Consider the following 18,161-nt stretch of genomic DNA (forward strand, 5'->3'; position numbering starts at 1 on the left):
CAGTAGTAACAGCGACTATGGCTCTATCACCATTGAAAGTAACTTTCGAAACATCTTAGGTGCTTTGTTATGGAGAGCCAAAACTCGGATACCGTTATGGTTGCTGGGATTTGAAGGCACAAGTGGACGAAATTCGAGTACCGATGACTGAAATGGGCTAAGTATGTAAGGACAGCGACGAACGAATATCTCAATCATGTGCCTACAACAAACTGTCTTTATGTCGCATTACGTCTCGGAACGACGGAATTATCTTATTTTTTGGTGCCCTCCAACAGCACGCCATTAGCAGACTCAATTTGATCATATCGTTCATTATCAGTCACCAGTGGCGTGGATAAGTACTGACTGTCCATTTCTTTTGAACACTTTTGTAGATTTGGAGACTGTTTGACCGGTCTCCAAAAGCTGCAAAACGATCAACAATCAAGCTGGTGTGATCAGCTTTATTACAGAAAAACACCAGAATGAGCACTTTGATCACCAGCACTCATAGCTGTTTGCCGCTACTCAGTTGGATCTTTTTTACTACACTAGTAACCTGGATGGGAAGGCTGGACTCTTCTACAGCTTCTGAACTTCATGGATGCAGAACCATCTCAAGCGCTGTCAAGATTCCGGACCGAATACCATCCCACCCGCATTATCCAACGTTGTAGGTTAGGTCGCCAGTCGGCGTTTGTTTGATTCATTTGGCTTCAGTGAGGAAAGGAAACCATCCCAACTGGGGATAGTGACTGTTTTCTTGAAAAGGCCCACAGTGGCATGTGGCAGTCACAATAGGGTCGTTATGAATTCAGTAGTAACGAAACTCTTGACACTACTTACCTCGGTTCGTGGAGTAGTGAGCTAAGAGAGCAGCAAGCGTGATTTTGGTCCAGTGGAGGCGCGCTGTCATCTCTACATTTTGTTGTGAGCTAAAACAGTGCCATACATATAAACTACTCACAATTGTGCTACTTCTGGTTTTCCAAGGCACATTCGACACGGTTAACCTGTCTGTTCTTTTCAACGTGTTTATTCGTCGAGTTATGACCCTAAAGTTTGTGAATGTAATAATTTATTTGTATTCTTCATGAAAATGGAAAGGAAGATAATCGTTAAGCCGTAACAGTGAGGTTCGGTCATGTATTGCGCGTGTGACTCATCATGTGGTCTTTCTTGACCAACGCAGATTGACGAAAATCAGAGACTTGGTCAACCTTTGTCTTTGATAAAGGTATAGAAGAGATTATAAAATTTTGGTTGTTGTTGGTGTAACTCGCCTTCCAGGATGGGATCCCCTTGATCTATACTGTGCGTGCTTGGAAGTGCTGCAAGATATGGCACTGAATCAAAGTCAACGGCATAGTTTCCATCCATGTTGTCTGCATGAGTGTCTGGAGGCATAAACATCTAGTACCAATTGTGATGAATCAGCCAGCCTCTTTTATGATTTTTTTACAGCAAGGCTTTCAAACAAATCTTGGTCGTAAAGTGACAAAGCGCCAATGTTAAACAGTGACGCTGAGCTGCCGATGATGTTGATGTATGCAAACATCAACAGAGTGAATTCTCTCGTTGCAGATACGTTCTGACCTCTGTTATTTGATGAAATGAGAAGATTCAAAGTGAGGTGGCACAAATTCTTTAATACAAACGAAAACTATTGTTACTATTTTAGGAAGTGTTTGTGAACTAATTGTTTCTTAACGTAGTTATCCCAACTTATAGGATGATAACCTCTGTGGACGGTAATTGTGGTCATTCTAAGGCGTTCGTTTTATTCTAGGTCTTATTAAGGGGTTACTTTACCATTTTCAATGCTTCCTTGTGTTAGCAACCAATTCCTGAACATGCATATTGCAATCAGCTTGTGCGATCAATAAAATATCTTTTGTTCGAGAAAGGCCATCCCCAATCTGAGTCGTTCTCCTGTGAGTTGTCGTTGTGCAGAAGGACTAATGTAGTCTATAGACAGGGTGTAACCCGGGAACTCTAATATTGCTTCAAGCCCATTCTCGTTTTTCCAGCTTTTTTTTATTTTCATGGCCACATAGAGTTTGCTTTAACAGATCTTCTCACAACAGCGAAACAATATAGTCGTACAGCACATGTCAAACGAAGGCCCAATTAGAGCTTGTGGCCATAGAAAACCGGTCAATGAGAGCAGGTCAAATGAATTTATCTGCCTTACAGGACGGCTCCTTTTGAGTAAGGTTAAAAGACGTGTGGGCCAACTATTATGAGATGCGCTAATGAATTCTGTCAAGATCTTGGTAATTCCGTGTGGTGGAAACATTCGGAAAACCAGCAGTAAATAATACTATACTTTTATGCTCTGACCTTCATATCCAACACCCCAAATGTCCCGACAGCCAAAACAAGACCACCTTTACAATGACGAAAATGGAGTTAATTCATAACTACTATGGACCTAGGAAACTTAAGATATTACGGACTGTGGGAAACCAAAATGCTTGAGCTCGACTGAGTGCCAGGGATTGTAGCACGACTAGACCAGACCAAATGTCTGACAAATGCCAGCATGTATCACGGAAATACCTTAACTTTGAGGTCGAGGTTTGAGTTAACGAATCTTCTCTTCCATAAATACACTTGCATCGCAAGACATTTACCCTGTACATTTTGCAGGTGCTCTATAGTTGCAAACATCTGATCACGAATGTCTGAAAAAAGGTGTGAAGCTAAGATACCTAACAAAGAGGCTCACTGATAAGATTTTACACCACACAATCCAAAGAAAAAGCCTGGAAATTCAACATTAGTAGATTTTGCACCATAATTTATTTCCGTATACCGATGTAACTACACTGATCTTAGTCCAGGACTGTGTCTAGTTAGGTAGGGTTGCTGAGAATGTGATCGAATGGAATCTACAGCATTCGTATCTTCAGCCAGTTCATAATCTGTCACACTGGGAGCGACAGCAGTTTGATACTTTGCTATCGTCGGCATGAAGTACGAAAATTCGAAATACCTGAAAGGACGAAACCAACTTGCAGAAAGTAACTAACTTCAGGATGGTGTGTGCATTAAAAACTCAACTTTCAGTCGATGCTGATGTAGAATATTTGAGTTTCTCTATGAAAACGCCCATTTGCATACCAACCGTGTTTCACGGGAGATGATATGACATCCTTCAAGTGAATCTGATGAGCAAAGGCCGCCCCATGTTTCACTTGGTAAGATTTCGAGGTATCGCATTATATCTTCACAAAAGAAACTACTCACAAGGTTGCTGAAGACCGTTCGACAGCCCACGACTGGTGCACCACATTTAGTTGAAGAATATCACAAAGAAGAGATTCAGCTGAGTCTTGTGAAAACCAAACTAATATACAAATGAGTGTATTTGTGGATATCTGTCCAACCTGGGTTCAAGTAGAACAGGAGGTTGAAGGAAACTCGGGGACTATGCGTGACTGATGAGCCCCAAGAGGGGTAAAAGCGGTCGTTGGCTGTCGAAAAGCTTTGAGCAACCTTGTGAATAGTTCATCCTATGAAAATGATTAAGCTTATTCATGAGCTATCTATTTTTATCTGGAATGGACGTGAAAATACGGCATGTGTGGTCTATTTACAATGGTAACTTATTCAGCGCGGTCTTGTTTTTTTGTTTATCTTACGAAGCGTCCGCACAAAGGAACTATACACATTTTGAGCAGTCTGTCTTGATAACAAAAGGAGGACTTGAAACAGAAGATCAATGATGTCACTGTTTGTAGCATCAGTAACCAAGGTAACCAGCGACCAAACTAAGAGTGTATTCTTCTCTGAACTTCAAGCTGATTGGAGATTTTCCGCGATGTAACAGGCGAACCAAGCCGCAGGAAATCACGGGCGGAAATCACCATGTTTTGGAGGGCTCACGACGAGTGCCAAAAAATGGAAACAAAAAAAGAAAGATGCCTTCGACGTTGCAGTTAGCGATGTCTACCATACATCTTAACCAAATTTAATTATACACAAAAGGCTGTTAGCGATGTGATGAGAAAAAGTTGTCAGATGAGGTAGCAGTAATAAACTGTAGTCACAAATTTTATAATTACTAAGGCTTTCAAGCTAAAAGGAATCCGAAATCCATTAGAACAAAATTGAATGCATATAGAGAGAACTCATGGGAAAATCACAAAGCTGACGTATGTGGCCGAGAATTGATCGGTTCCAGGGTATTAAACGACAAGGTCTTACTGCAGTCTGCTCCAAAAAAGTCATCGTAAAGAGAAGAGATAAATAAACTACCCTAAGCACCATTTCTTAACTAGGATTATCATGCACAAGATCGCAACTTGTTGGTCGAAGACAGCTCAATTTAGGGGGGGCTTGAAAACAGTCTTTGTGTTACATAGCTGAACCAATTTACCATGCTGCTGAGTTACTGTGAGAGCTCTTAAGGCTAAATCACTTCACTCTGGATTACTTGTGTGCACTCATTTCTATGCTTACGCATAGGGCATTGTGTTCGTACCATAATAGGCATGTCAAGCAGCGTTAGTGAGCACTGCTCGACTGAATTACATGGAGACTAGAACAAGCCAACCACCACTGCAATCGGTTCGTTGTTTTAAACCCCAATAAAGCACGCAACCTCGACCTTGATCAGAGCTTGATTACTAATTGTTGTCGAAAGAGACTTCCACTTACAGTCCTTTTTTTAAAGTTCACATTAAGTAGACCATTGTCGAGCAGGTGATACTGGGGAACTCCACGATTTGTGACAAAAAATGTAGTGGACATCCTTAGTTGCTTGCTTTTCATATTTCAGTATGCAGCTAGGTCAACCAGCTGCGTTTTAAATTTGCTGCTTTTGTTCCCTGTAGTTTTCCTCGGAAAGCAATAGATGGGACATTCTAACCTTTGATGTAACTACGCGCAAACGGTATGGTCATCCGAAAGTATGATAAAAATTCTTCGTAGTGGAGAGTATATGTTTTCTGGAAGGCAGTGATAGTTGTAGTCACTGATATGTTTGGTCTACCCATTGCACAAAAGCCGCAAATTTTTACAGGAGTAATCCTTCAAGGATAGACCCGTAGCTTACTAGAAGATTTGTCGTTGAACTTGCGGTGGTACTATCACATGTGCAGCAGCTTTCATTCACCATTATCTTGTCTTGTTAACTACAGACTGACCGGTATGGCAAAAAATAACCTGAAGGATATCAACTACCACCTGGATAGATGTGATTTTAATAGGTTTTTCTAAAGCTTCTTAAGAACTCGGTCACAAAAAGCAGGTTCAGTATGCCATGTACATTAACTAGTAGGCACTAAACGTTGGTCAACACCTGACGGTCAGTGGCAGTAGCCGGTTTCTTTACACTAAAGTTTTCGTTCGTTTTTGCCCAACAATCACTAACCGTCGACAGAAGTAACGATGTTACTTCAAACGTGACACCCTAGAATAAACCCAAGACAAACCATTGACTGTTTGATCCAACTGCTCAAAGTCAAACAACCTATCGGTTAGGGAGTTCAAACGGAATCGCATGTGAAATGAAGTCCAACTCAGTTTTACAAGTAAAAATCACAGGGATTGTTCAGCTTAAAGCATGGTTGCTGATTGGTGAGATGCGCCATTCCCACCAGGTACCTACAATACACGTTGACCGCGGTCATAAGGTAAGTGCGCCCCTGTGGCTGTTTCATTTGATGAGTCGTGAAGTCATCACCGTTGCCTAGAACAGTTTTCTTTTACTTTAAGGGTTTCCAGCTATCGGGCGCTTGTTAGTCGTATGCGTTCGCGTTGGTACATTGCTCCAGTCGGTGAAAAACGTATTCCGTGTCTTGCTCCATTCACCTGAATTATTCAGCAAACAACTGAATGAATCCTCATTTGCATGGTAATTTTTGCGAATGAGTGAATTGCTGGAATGAATCTTTTGTTCATCATAGTCTACAGTCAGCTTTGGGGTACGAAGATATCAAGTATCTTCCTGGCATAAGGAGTTCTACAAATAGGATGGTTTGGGCCAATTTTAAAAAGGGTGTATGAAGCTCTGGTTCCTGGGAAAAATTCAACAGGAGCGTATATAAGTGGCAAGTTAAGGAAGGTCATTGTGTCATCTAGTCTAGCACTCAGTGTTTTCTCTGACCAGTAAAAGCTTTTTAAAAAGATAACCCGAATAGGGGAAGTAGGGGCTCGCACCGGCTTCCATTACCTGCTGACAGACAATCAAACAGTCGATGGTAAAGGACATTCCATGTTAAGAAGCACTACTGAACCCACGTAGGAATTATGACAGCATCATATGACCATCAAACGAAAAACTGTCATCTACCTGAACTAGTACGTGATACAAGCGTTCTCCTAGCTGACTGAATGGTTCATTCCTTTTCTTGTCACAACTACGCTCGCGGTCAAGGATTTGCAGTCGCTTTTCGACTTGCTGGTGCACGTCTTGAAGTCCAGGAATGAAGCCTGGATGGGAGTTTAGTCTGTCAGATACCACTGGACTGGTAGACAAAAATTTCAATGTCCCAGTTAAGAAGAGTAGAGCATCTAGCGTTGTCTGTGGGTGATCGTCTGCCACTTCAGAGTCCAAATCTTCTCCAATATGCAATGTATTGATCAAAGCATCTAAAATGAAATCAGATAAATAAACTGCATTACTCTTTGAGTTCTCAATATGAATTAGTGATCATCATCAACCCTTAGTGAAGGCACTAACATCACAAAACCATGACAGATGGAACAGAGCGATATGCAGTTGAGAAATTTAACTCTGGGATGCACAATTAACCACCTAAGTCGCAAAAGCCTCATCAAACAAGTTATTATTATCACACACTGGTGAATGAGGGAAAGCTAATTAGATCGTAAGCGCAAACCGGCTCTGAATTTTTCCAAAGTTCAGCAACAAATCTACGTTAAGATAGTGAGTAATGTGAAAGCATCAGCAACTGTGTCAATGTGGTATTTAGGTTGTTGGATCTCTGACTATCGGCCAAAATATTGCGAATACATTGATTTCAGACTGGAAGATTAACTGATCCAACGACCTCTTGCTTCCGAGAGGTGACATTTAATTCCGTCGAGACCAGGGACTGCAGGTTTCAAGCTTCATAACTTTCCAGAATTTGGAAGTGAAAACAAAAATTTCGCATTCACATAAATCTCGTTTGATACTTCCTCCTTCAGTCCTGGCGGAAGTATTCTGGGTAGTTTGTACTAAAGCGGGAAAGCATTGGACACGCTCTTCTAAGAGCTACTCACAAGTGCATATTCTTAGAGTTCAAACTCCGTTCACCTGATGTGACGCGGGCTTGCTTCAACTAATCCACCAACGCACGTTGGAGTACCTGAATTATCAAATGAGAGTAGACGAATATATTCAGGCTTGAGTGGTGTTATTGGTTTGTCTGACGACGCCAACAACGACTCAGTAGCGATTTTGTGGATAAAATGACTCGCCTGTCGGTACTACCCGGTCAGGTAGCCCCACGATGGCTCGAGACCTGCTACACAATATTTGATTAGTCGTGTTTGTTTGCAGGATGTGAAAGTAGGTTCCACGGATCTCAATACCACCTACAGATAATCAAAAATCCCCAGCATGAACATTAATTCTACGGATCTAACCTCCAACTTAACAAAAAATGTCAGCTAACAGACGCTGGGGAAAGAACCACATAACAAAATTTCACTGATCCTTCCCGTTAAAAGTACAGCTTTGAATACTCTTTGGTGAGTCATAAGCACTACCCACACCAAGTAGCTAACTAACCAAGTAGCTAACTAAAATTGCATCGCACATCTCCAAAAATTTTTTTGAAAGTTAGCCACTTGACAACCATTTAAACGCAAAAAGTCTTCCAAAGGTTGGGAAAATTATCCTTGGAACACTCGCCACTACCTATCTGTTCTGACTGTTAATTTTTTTAACTGGTGATGAGTGATCCGCAACCATGGATTCGGTTGTGTGGGTAGGGGAAAAGAGGTATGACTCCAGATTCTACGAATGGCTCCAAATTTAGTGCTTGCATCGTACATTATTGCTCTAGGTAAACGACTTGACCAAACCGTCATACGACTTTCGGACTTACCAAGCGTATTCGGATGCTCCATAAACAGTGCGTCATTTGCAGAGTCTTTAGCTATCCCGTACAACAGTTTACACAAGTTGACCAGGTTGGAACCACCCACGCCAAGCTAACAAACAGAAATAATGATTTATTAGGGGTCAGCAGTAAAAACGGATGCTGCTATAGTGGCAATATTGTGACAAGATTTGGGGACTTGTTAGGTTAAATGGCTGACCGAGAAGAAATTCGTATCGGTTCAGAACAACAAATATTGTCACCAGAACACAACAGTAGCTTCTTTCTTCCTATATATTGCTTAAGTGTAACAACCTTACATTTTTAGAGCCTGACTTTAGCATTCATAATATGTTTAAAGTCTTGTTTTTCACTCCTAGACGAAGCATAATAATTCTAAAATGACTGAGTGAACTTACGGTGGATGCAAACATCTATAGTACTCTTTTCAAAAAGCTAAAGTTGAAATAAACAAGCCAGGTCAGTGCAGTTTTCATACACCAAAATGTTAATAATCTGTAGTATTTTCTTGGCATGCATAAGCGATTGGTTATCATCAATAATAATTATGTTAGAGGCGAATTACTCAAGGACGGCGTCCCTTAGTTCAAAACATAATACTGGAAATGAGCCGGATGTACGTTGTTCAATACCGGACTCAGTGTGCGTGATAAAGCTAGCTACCTTCCCGTTATTGGATCACCCTCTCATTCGACCACATGGATGTGCAAGGTGGTCAGAATGTAAGACTATTCGACTTTTACTAATTCGTATACTTCTCAGATGACCAAATTCACCCGAGATTCCCGGGGTCATGATATAAGAAGAGTATTGTACCACATAATCTTACCTATCTTTTCACGTCTGCTAGAGGCAATGAACCAATTTAGGAGCAAGCAAACCAATTTTGAAAGAGTGCCGCTATATTTGGGCAGAAATAAATATGGTTTTCTTGAGTACTGAACAAAAAAACCCTGAGATTTACATATCTATCGCGCTAGCGAAAAAAGAAATGATATGGCATGTTTTTTCCAACTTTATGGTGCCCTGAATCTAGTTACGAGTTAGCAAATCTTATGAATCACATACTGAGTGACTAGATGGGTAAGGACGTTTTTCAAGTGCGCGTATCATTTGTCGGACAGACTTTAATACTTGGCAGCAGCAATCAGTCCGTCTACTCACTAAGGCCAAACAATTGTGTGCTCACCAGAAAGATAATCTTGATGAGAGCAATGTGAAGCTTTGCAGAACGTTTGTCCAACAGTGCGAAGACCGTGTGTAATATCATCGGTCTCCCTGACCAATTCGGTCTCTCGTGAATTCCGCTCTCACAAAGTGTGGTATATAGACGATTTGCTATTTGAATAGCTTCTTCCTCCGTTCGAGTGTTTTGTTCCACGTCAGTTACTCTCTGGCAAACCGTTTCAGTTGAATAGTCGTGGACCATTTCCCTTCCTTTTATCTCAAGTGGGTCCTTTGGATTTTGGGAGGCATTAGAAAGAAGCTGGGGGAATTCCGTGAGTCGGGCGATAAGATGATCGAGTTCGCTCCCGGATGACAGACCCGAATCACCGCTTGGAGAGCTGTACAACATAGCGTCAGTTGTAACTGCTTTCCGACCCGAGCATCCGCCCGACAACGGCTGTTGTCCAAAAGGATGTCAAGAAGTTATTATGAAGTACATTTGGTGGATGGAGTCGGCGTAGAACAAGGAATGAAATTGTAAAACCTCAAATACGGACCTAAGTAAATATGGTGTAGACGGCACCTCTGCTTTACCGGTCAAATATTTAACAAGGTTCGGGTAAATTTTTCCTAAATTTGATGGTTATCATCAAGTAATGAAGAAAACGTGTTATATCTGGTTCAAGCAAAACCAAATATTCAAATGACAGCTAGTGTTTGCTCCCCCGCCTGACACAGGGAATCTGATCACGCGCCACTACTTTTTTCACGTTCTATAACCTCCTCAGCACCATTCGTCCTAAATATGTGGGTGAGTTTTGTTGCGTGAAGAGAAAAAAAGTTTCAACCATGTTGTTTTGTTACCACATCGCACCAGCATACTGTGCCACGCATCAGCTCTCGCCTCCATTTCCTTCTAAAGGGTAAGGGAGTGGAAAACCAGGCCTGCTGTTTTCTTAATAATAGAATTTCCGAATTCTATGACGTCATGTTGTAAATGGGTTGCTATAATAAAGCAGTTCTTTGGCTTCAATGGTATTTTACCTACTGCGCCTAAGAAAAAGTACCTTTTCCGCACTTTGGCACACCATAACTACCGATGAAGGTGGCCTGTTTATTAGTGTAAGAACAGTGGTCATTATGCAATATTCTTTTCGGATCCTCAGCAACCGCATCCCAACTTCCGAGACGAAAAATTGACCGTTAGTGTCATGGCTATCAATATACAGGTTAGCATTCCATTTTATTCCATTTCTTTCGGTGTGCGCTTAATACGAATTTCGAACAATGGGACGTTTGAGTAGGATCTACATATAGTTCCGCGAAGAACGGTGTTTTACATCAATTTAGGTAATATCTCCGCCGTCCAGGCGTCTCAGGTATTTTGTATTTTCCAGAAAATGTTAATGTTTGCACTTCATTGAGTATCGACACACTACAATTTTGGCCTTTGTGGAGCAAGCGGTGTGACCCAGTGCGGTTAAAAATGACGCAGGGACGAAATTCCTGTGACTTTTTCACAACTCACAAAAGATAACCTCATTAGGAGTAAGACTCTGAGCAAGTGGCATTTTTGGGACGTTTCTCGTTGTTGGGAATTACATCCACTTGACCTCTCCGGCTCTCTTAAAAATGGATACACCCCACCAACTGGGAAATAGAGCCTCACAACCACAAGTAGCAGAAAAAAATGCAGCAAAATGTCAGGACATTTTTTGTAAGACGTCAGTGCGCGTGCTGAGCCCAGTACCTTTTGTGGATGCACCATAATCTCCGAATCTGGTGTTGGTTTTATTATTTTAGCGGACTGGACGTTGTTGGATGACCTCAGAGGATCTTGGAGAAAAGCGTCCACTGGACTATTCGGCCTGGATTGTGGATTGTTTATCGAGGTGGACAGTGACCAACGAGATGAACTTCGCTCTTGATGGTATGTCACTTGCATATCTAGGTGAGATTCTGTCTCAGAACCAAATTCAGCGCGATCCAATAACTTATGAGGAGTTCCAGTTCTGGATCCAGAGCGCGCATGTGTTGGTGTAGGGATTCGCCTGAAGTTCGCACTTTCTTCTCGCTTTGTTGACCTGAAATTAAAAAAACAGCTGGATTACCAAGCTTTTTGAAACCCATAAAATTGATAACTGCGCAATTGGCAAATAATGTGGAACATACACCTAGTCCGCTTGCCAAAGTAGACAATGGAAAATGCTGTCCGAATTGCTCGACTAGAACTGTCTCGATAACCCCGGTTAACTGGAGAAATTAGCTAAGATCCTGAGGAAGTTTCTTTATTGTGCGCACTGATTGTTTTCTTCTTGACTTGTGGCAAAAGCTTGCCAACAAATGACTGAGCTGAGTCATTAGATAACCGATAGGTAATAAGCGCACCCGCGATACTAATATTCCGACGATTTAAGCGGGCTTCCTGAAATGTCCCGATGCGTGTTTTGGATAAACGCCATACGCTGAGGTGGGATCGGTGGTGTTTTCAGGATTGTGGTTAGGAGTGTGAAATTTGGCGGAAAAATCATGCTGGCTGAACCTGATGAGACCAAAACTTGAAATACTTGTTGAAATGCGTTTCCAGGATGAGCCATCTATGCATGCATCATTTGTGAAAGCTCGAAGTTCTTTGGAAGCAAAAAGAGGAATAAGTCAAGTGTTATGAACCATCCGTTTGAGAAGTCATCACTCAAGGATCCGGTCCATCAGTGACCACGTAACACGAATTCCTTTATTGGAAGATGAGCAATGGAAAGTACCGTCTCAGTGTGAGTTACTAAGACTGATGGTCGGCCCTATGGCCAAACGGTTTGGTGTTCAACTACTAACTGAGAGGTAGAAACTTAAGAATCCCCTGAAAACTCGTGAAATTGTTCACCATATAAGTGAAAAAGCTGTACGGTGCTTCTCAGCCTCTTACAGAACAAAAATCTGACTGGTTGGGTAATTGTCGGGTTTCACTGGAGCGTCATTAGACGTAAGCAGTAAGTATCCGGTTATCCTTTAATCGATTGTCACTTGGTTCACTGGCCAACTTGGCGAGAAGGTCAAAAATTGACAATTCATTAGCTAAACAGCTGAACAACCTGATTCAAGTGAGATAAAATTTCAAAAGTTGCAGGAAGATTTTATAGATCAAGAAGCCCAGAGAGATGTAGCACCAACAAAAAGACACTTCTGAGGGGTTTTGAATTACTGACCTCGCATTCACCAGGAAGGTACCATGCCAGCTTAGATACCGATGACCCTCACTGTCCTTCACCAATACTACAGAGTGGGTTCGCCATACTTACTAAATAGCCTATATCACTACATGCCATTAATAAGCCTCTTATGTGACGACCACTGTATGTCGGACGCTGTATGTCGCGCGTGTAACCAAGAGTTATGCTGTCAACTGTCGGTCTGTTAATCAGAAGCTTAATGATTCAGTTGTGAAGCTCTGGTGCACTACTTGACGAGGTCCTTTGTAGGGTAAAATTATTGTTAAAGATAAGTTACTTACGTGGACAAAGAACGTGGATTACCCTTCACAACAGCCCCACCATTTCCCTTCTGAATGTTCTCCGCTGAGCCAAGCATCGATTCTGAAATGTGGTGCGCGAACGTGGGGGAGATTAAGCGACACTGTGAATGGGATAAAAGCTTTGTTTGTGTTCCTCTTAATTCAAGCTGTAGTTCAGTTGGTTGCTGAGACCCACATTGTGGCTGCTTCACACGTGCAGTAGAACTTGCCGATGCAATGTTGGATGTTGTGGCCGACTTGATCATCCTTTTTTGGGTTGGGATAGCTCCATCAAAGGATGTAACTGTGGTAAAAAGCAAGAAAGCGTAACTATTTTCTCAAAATAAATCACGAGCAGAGGGCTTTCTACTCCTACATATGGACCATACGGAAACAGCTGCCAACAGAAGATGTTCCCAGTATAGAGTACAAGACTGGGACAGCGGAAAAAAATCATTGGGCACGAAATATGTCCTCAATAGAACTGCACGAGTTGTCTAAGAACCATTGTATTATATTGTATTGTATTTCAGATGTACTTATAGTTTCATCCAGGACATGTTAAAGGCTGCTGTTAAGAGGTATACTTTTCACACAGGACACATATTGTGAAGAACAAGCTTTGGTTAAAAATGGGCCAAAAAGCCTTATAACATGTAGAACAAGCGATGAATTACACGGAAAACTAGAGAGTATATAAGTTCTTTTGAAGAGGTAGGAACGACTATGGAAGACAGTGAATTCACTGAGTTAAAGCGATACATTGCTCAGTTCTGACTCTTTGTTACCATTGTAAAATATCCTACAGAGTTGCAGGCTAAAAATAGTTATACAGCTTATGGAAATTTCGGGCGAATAGCTCCGCCATATAGGTGATTTTTAGCTCTTAGTATGAAGATCTTTGAGATGAACGACCCGGTAGAAGAGCAGTCTTAATTCACTGAATATAGTGCCTGTGGCTGAGTATTCCCAAACTCACCCAGATATAAATGTTTTTAACTACAGTCTAACACTTGCATCAGAGGTACATACAATAACCCGGTAGGGATAGGCACTTTTCGCCCTATTTTCAGTTAGTTCTAACGCCTAACAGTGTTGCATCTGTGAAAAACGTATTTCATTGAACAGGTTAAAAACAATAAAACGAAAAGGAGAGTAAGAACGGTGTAAGTCCTTGAATAATAATAAGAACTTACATTTTTTCAGCGTGGCCTCACGTCTTTTTGGCTTTGATTTTCCATCCGTAGCAGAAGATGGATGATTCCCATCTATTTCGTTTAGTCTTTGAGACCGTTTCCCTTGCTAGGTGCAAGGCATGTAAACAGAATTTTACGCAACGATATCAATAATGGGAACTGAATTTGACAGTTAATCATAAGAGACCGTCCTTTGAATAACTCCACTTTTAAAGCTCACGATGGCCACAACACTCCGGATGGTGGATGTAATTTTTGTCGTTGTCTTTTAAGACACATTTTGGTACTAAGAAACACTAAACTGTATCTACATGCATTGCAATTCTACGCATCTATTTACCGGAAAAATTCATTCTAATGACACTTCAAGCAATTATATTACAAGCAGGACTGATCCTAGTAGATGGTACGTGAAGTACGTAGTTTTATCGATAAAGAGTCCTCAAATCTTATTTCCAACTAAAAGTATTATCCCAAATCATCAGCACGTTTAAGCGTTTCTATTTCCTCTAACCGAGGGATCCAATTTCAGGACGAACCAACAATAATGTTGAACTAAAAAACGAATGATGCGCAGCTTAAAGTCAGCCATAAGCCCAGCGGAGATGAATGACCTTCCATGAGAGTTTGCCCTATGGTTTGCGTTTGTTTAGCTTTCGTTCAAAAGTTTTGACTATGACCATCCAGTTTAGGCGTGATTGTTTGCTCAGCTTGTGTCAGTGTGTCAGTGAGAATTGCCTGGGTTAGAATCATCAAAGATTCATTGATACGAAATTAGGCTGGATAATGTGGAAGAAGCCCCTTCGTTGTGAGGGTAAAACCATAGAACAAATGGGGATAGGAAAAGACCAACTCTGATGTTCTTTCGTACCCAAAATAGACCGATGATGAGTCCACTGAATTGGGCCTGGCATTAGTATTTACTCATTCCAGGCAGGTCAGTTAGTGACATTGGTGCAATCAAATCAAGACTTGGTAGCCTTCTGCATCTTATCGGCATATCTAATAGTTACATTGTTGACGGTAATGAAAAAAATGGGGACTTCGTCTTATCAAAGATAGACGAAATAAAGCTCCAAACACTCCAGACTTTGGTGCGCCGTAGTTTTGCGATCAATGTTTGATATAGAGGACAATGTCTGGGTGCGCGTTCAGGCTCCCACTTGTATAGACTTTAGTTACCACCTTGATTGTGTGCGACAAAATAAATGAACTAAAGAGTCAGAATTCATTTACAGCAATTCAGACAAGTTAGGACACACATGACCTCGCCTTAAATAAAAAAAATGCGGTCCCTGATCTTAAAGGACTTAGATGTCATCTCCTCTTGGAAGCCAGAGGTCGTTGGATCAGTTAATCTTCCAGTCTGAAATCAATGTATTCGCAATATTTTGGCCGATAGTCAGAGATCCAACAACCTAAATGCCACATTGACACAGTTGCTGATGCTTTCACATTACTCACTATCTTAACGTAGATTTGTTGCTGAACTTTGGAAAAATTCAGAGCCGGCTTTAGGCGCAAAATGGCCAAAACTTGTAGCACAACTTAGACGTTTTAATTGACCACGACAACTTAGCCCTCAGAGATTGGATGGCATCCAGTAAAATCCGCGAAAATCCATCTTAAACCACGAAGTATCTGAGGATAACGAACCGAACACGAAAGCAGTATCAGGGTTAAAACACTCAGCTCAAAGTCCACTTCGCCTATCCCAGAAAAAAACATTATGAGAATATATGAAACAACGAAAGGGAAAATGATTTGGTGGCGGTCAGTCCGAAACAAAATACGATTTTGGAGTAACTGGCCAAAGGGAAAATGATTTGGTGGCGGTCAGTCCAAAACAAAATACGATTTTGGAGTTAACTGGCCATTAATGACCACATATTCACATTCATTAGAGAAGGGGAAACAGGTGTTTGATCCGAAGCCTGGGCAAACATACAAAAATGACATACAACGTCTCATTGAAACGCCGCTCTTGGATACATGCATTCGTTGTCGCTCAATTTGGAGCGCAATAATAAAAATTGTCAAGGAACACAGCAATGTATATTGCACTGCAATTCTCAGTTTTGGAGTTACCGTACCATTTACTATCAGTATCATCTTCGCGGATTGAGTCACATAAAATTCATAAACAATCTGAACAAATTTTCCAACCCATGCTTCTGTATAGCCATAAATAGGACGATTTTTGAAATTATTCACCGCCTAACACTTCCACATTTATCCGCAGAATTGCAGAAGGACTGTTGTCAGAAGTCAACGTAGTTCGTTTCTGCCTCTAGTAAAAATACGAATACATTCCGTGTACACAGTTGTTGATCAAATAGAAATTATGAAACGCTCACAGGAACGGTCAGTAAGAGCCTAAAGACAAGTACTTCAGTTGTGTGCAATGTATGGCAAACAAATGGATCGAAAATTAGCACAAAAAATATGCCTCAGGGGAGATGAGATTAAAAAAGTAAAATTTGGGGGGCGACCAACTTGCCTATTAAGTATTTTTAAGGGAGAATCACATCAACCTCCAAACCCGGTAATGTATGACCTGAGTGACTGGCTTCTTGAACAGTGTTAATGTTGTTTTATAGATGAAAGTTTCGATTATTGAGGACTTAGGAACAAACAATGAAGATAAACAAACCTCAGCCTGGTGTAACGATGAACGCTGACTTTTTGTTGCATCAAGAGGATCGAAGTTTTTGGCGCTAAATTTGAAGGCACTAGCTGGCCGAGAAGTCACATTGTGATTAGATGACCCAAAGAGAGATCTGGTTTGATCCTTTGGTGTGTAGGGTCGTCGAGTTGAAACGGCTTGCAGCCACTCGCGGGATTCCCTAACGATTTGGGCAGCGGTTGGCTTGTTCTCCGGTAGGTTGTAAAAAGCCCGTTGGTTGGATGAGGAAGAGCGCACCGGTTTAGGAAGCGTTTCAGTTACATTTAGGCGTCGTTTCAGATGGGGCGACGTCATGTCGATTCAGAAAGCCTGTGGTGGGGAATAGAGATTCAAATATTTTGCTAAAATTGGGTTTTTGTACATTGATACAAAAACTGAAATGCTTTAACTAGAGCAGCTAAAACCGTTTGAATGCTTTAAAATACTTCAGCATGATTTTGGGCTAAAAAAGACTCAAATTGGCTTTTTTTATTCCATGAAGCTACTTCTGGGGAACTTTATATGGTGAAGCTTTCTTTCCTCCGGTGCACAGGTGTTCTTACTGGAGTTGAATGGGAGCACTGGATGAACTTAGATTCTGGATCACCATCGGCCAGAAAGCGCAGCAGGACCGATGTATTGGGCGGTTGTCAGATTACCATTGGAATTTAACAGCCATGGTGACCATGATCTACCTTTTTTTCCAGTCTTATCCTATTTTACAAATTCTAAGTTCAAGTGCAGAGACCAGAGACGCACGAAGTATTGGTGGCGTCATCAATGCTTTTCCTGTACCAAGTTTGAATTCCAGAATATACGCACGCTTTTACAGGTGCTATTCTTTTCACGCTACGGCGTACTTGGAAAGCGATGCACCTCCGACAGTCTAGAAGAAGGGTATCCGGCTTGAGATCTGAATTTCATATATTAGAGTGCAACTCTTCATCGGTTTCTGGAGTTTTGGAACCTTTCGAGTACCAGCGTTGCAAAAAGAACTCAGTGACCACCTCCCCATATTATGTCTTGACTGCAAAAAAAATGAAGCGCATCAGCAAAATGGGTATTATGTCTTCTTCAAGCCATGAAGCTACTGGCTTGTATTCATCAGGCTGATTTTGAAACAGGCTTGCCAATGGCCGTGGTAAGTTTTAACGCCGAATTTTCTTCCAAAAAAACTTCGCATTCTTTGGAATATAGCTACTGCTCATCCTCTCTAAACACTATCTACCTAATATTTTGAGGTGTCTACAGAAAGGTCTTGGGCCTTGTAGATTTGGATGTCATTCTGTCCACTGAGCTTGGGAATAGCAAATCTTGGAAGGTTCATCTATCACTAAGTGTCGGAAGTCACAATCTGAAGCATATGCTGTCCAGAAGAGACAAAACGTCACCCTCCGCACTTGTCCGGCACTCGAACACGTATGATTCCCACATTCAGATCATTTACGGTGCTCTTAGTGTTTCATGAAAGTATACCAAACTGGGAGGTGGTAAATTCGATTTTCTATCTTATTAGAACTCATCAGGAGCGTATATCCTTGGCTTTTTGGATAGTTGAACGA

The 18,161-nt window shown here is 41.4% G+C and overlaps 1 protein-coding gene across 1 annotated transcript in view; it reads right to left on the minus strand.

The window, feature by feature from the left end:
• The window catches only part of T265_00955 (hypothetical protein), a gene marked incomplete at both ends in the record, with an annotated part of 56,114 nt that overhangs the window by 14,079 nt on the left and 23,874 nt on the right, over positions 1-18,161 (minus strand). The window contains 6 exons of the mRNA XM_009164870.1: positions 6,284-6,582; positions 8,049-8,154; positions 9,253-9,687; positions 10,981-11,314; positions 12,739-13,042; positions 13,935-14,040. Of these exons, the coding sequence (XP_009163134.1) occupies positions 6,284-6,582; positions 8,049-8,154; positions 9,253-9,687; positions 10,981-11,314; positions 12,739-13,042; positions 13,935-14,040 (1,584 nt within the window). The remainder of the gene's footprint in view (positions 1-6,283; positions 6,583-8,048; positions 8,155-9,252; positions 9,688-10,980; positions 11,315-12,738; positions 13,043-13,934; positions 14,041-18,161) is intronic.

Source organism: Opisthorchis viverrini (genome assembly GCF_000715545.1).
Source record: "Opisthorchis viverrini unplaced genomic scaffold opera_v5_10, whole genome shotgun sequence".
NCBI classification, from domain to species: domain Eukaryota; kingdom Metazoa; phylum Platyhelminthes; class Trematoda; order Opisthorchiida; family Opisthorchiidae; genus Opisthorchis; species Opisthorchis viverrini.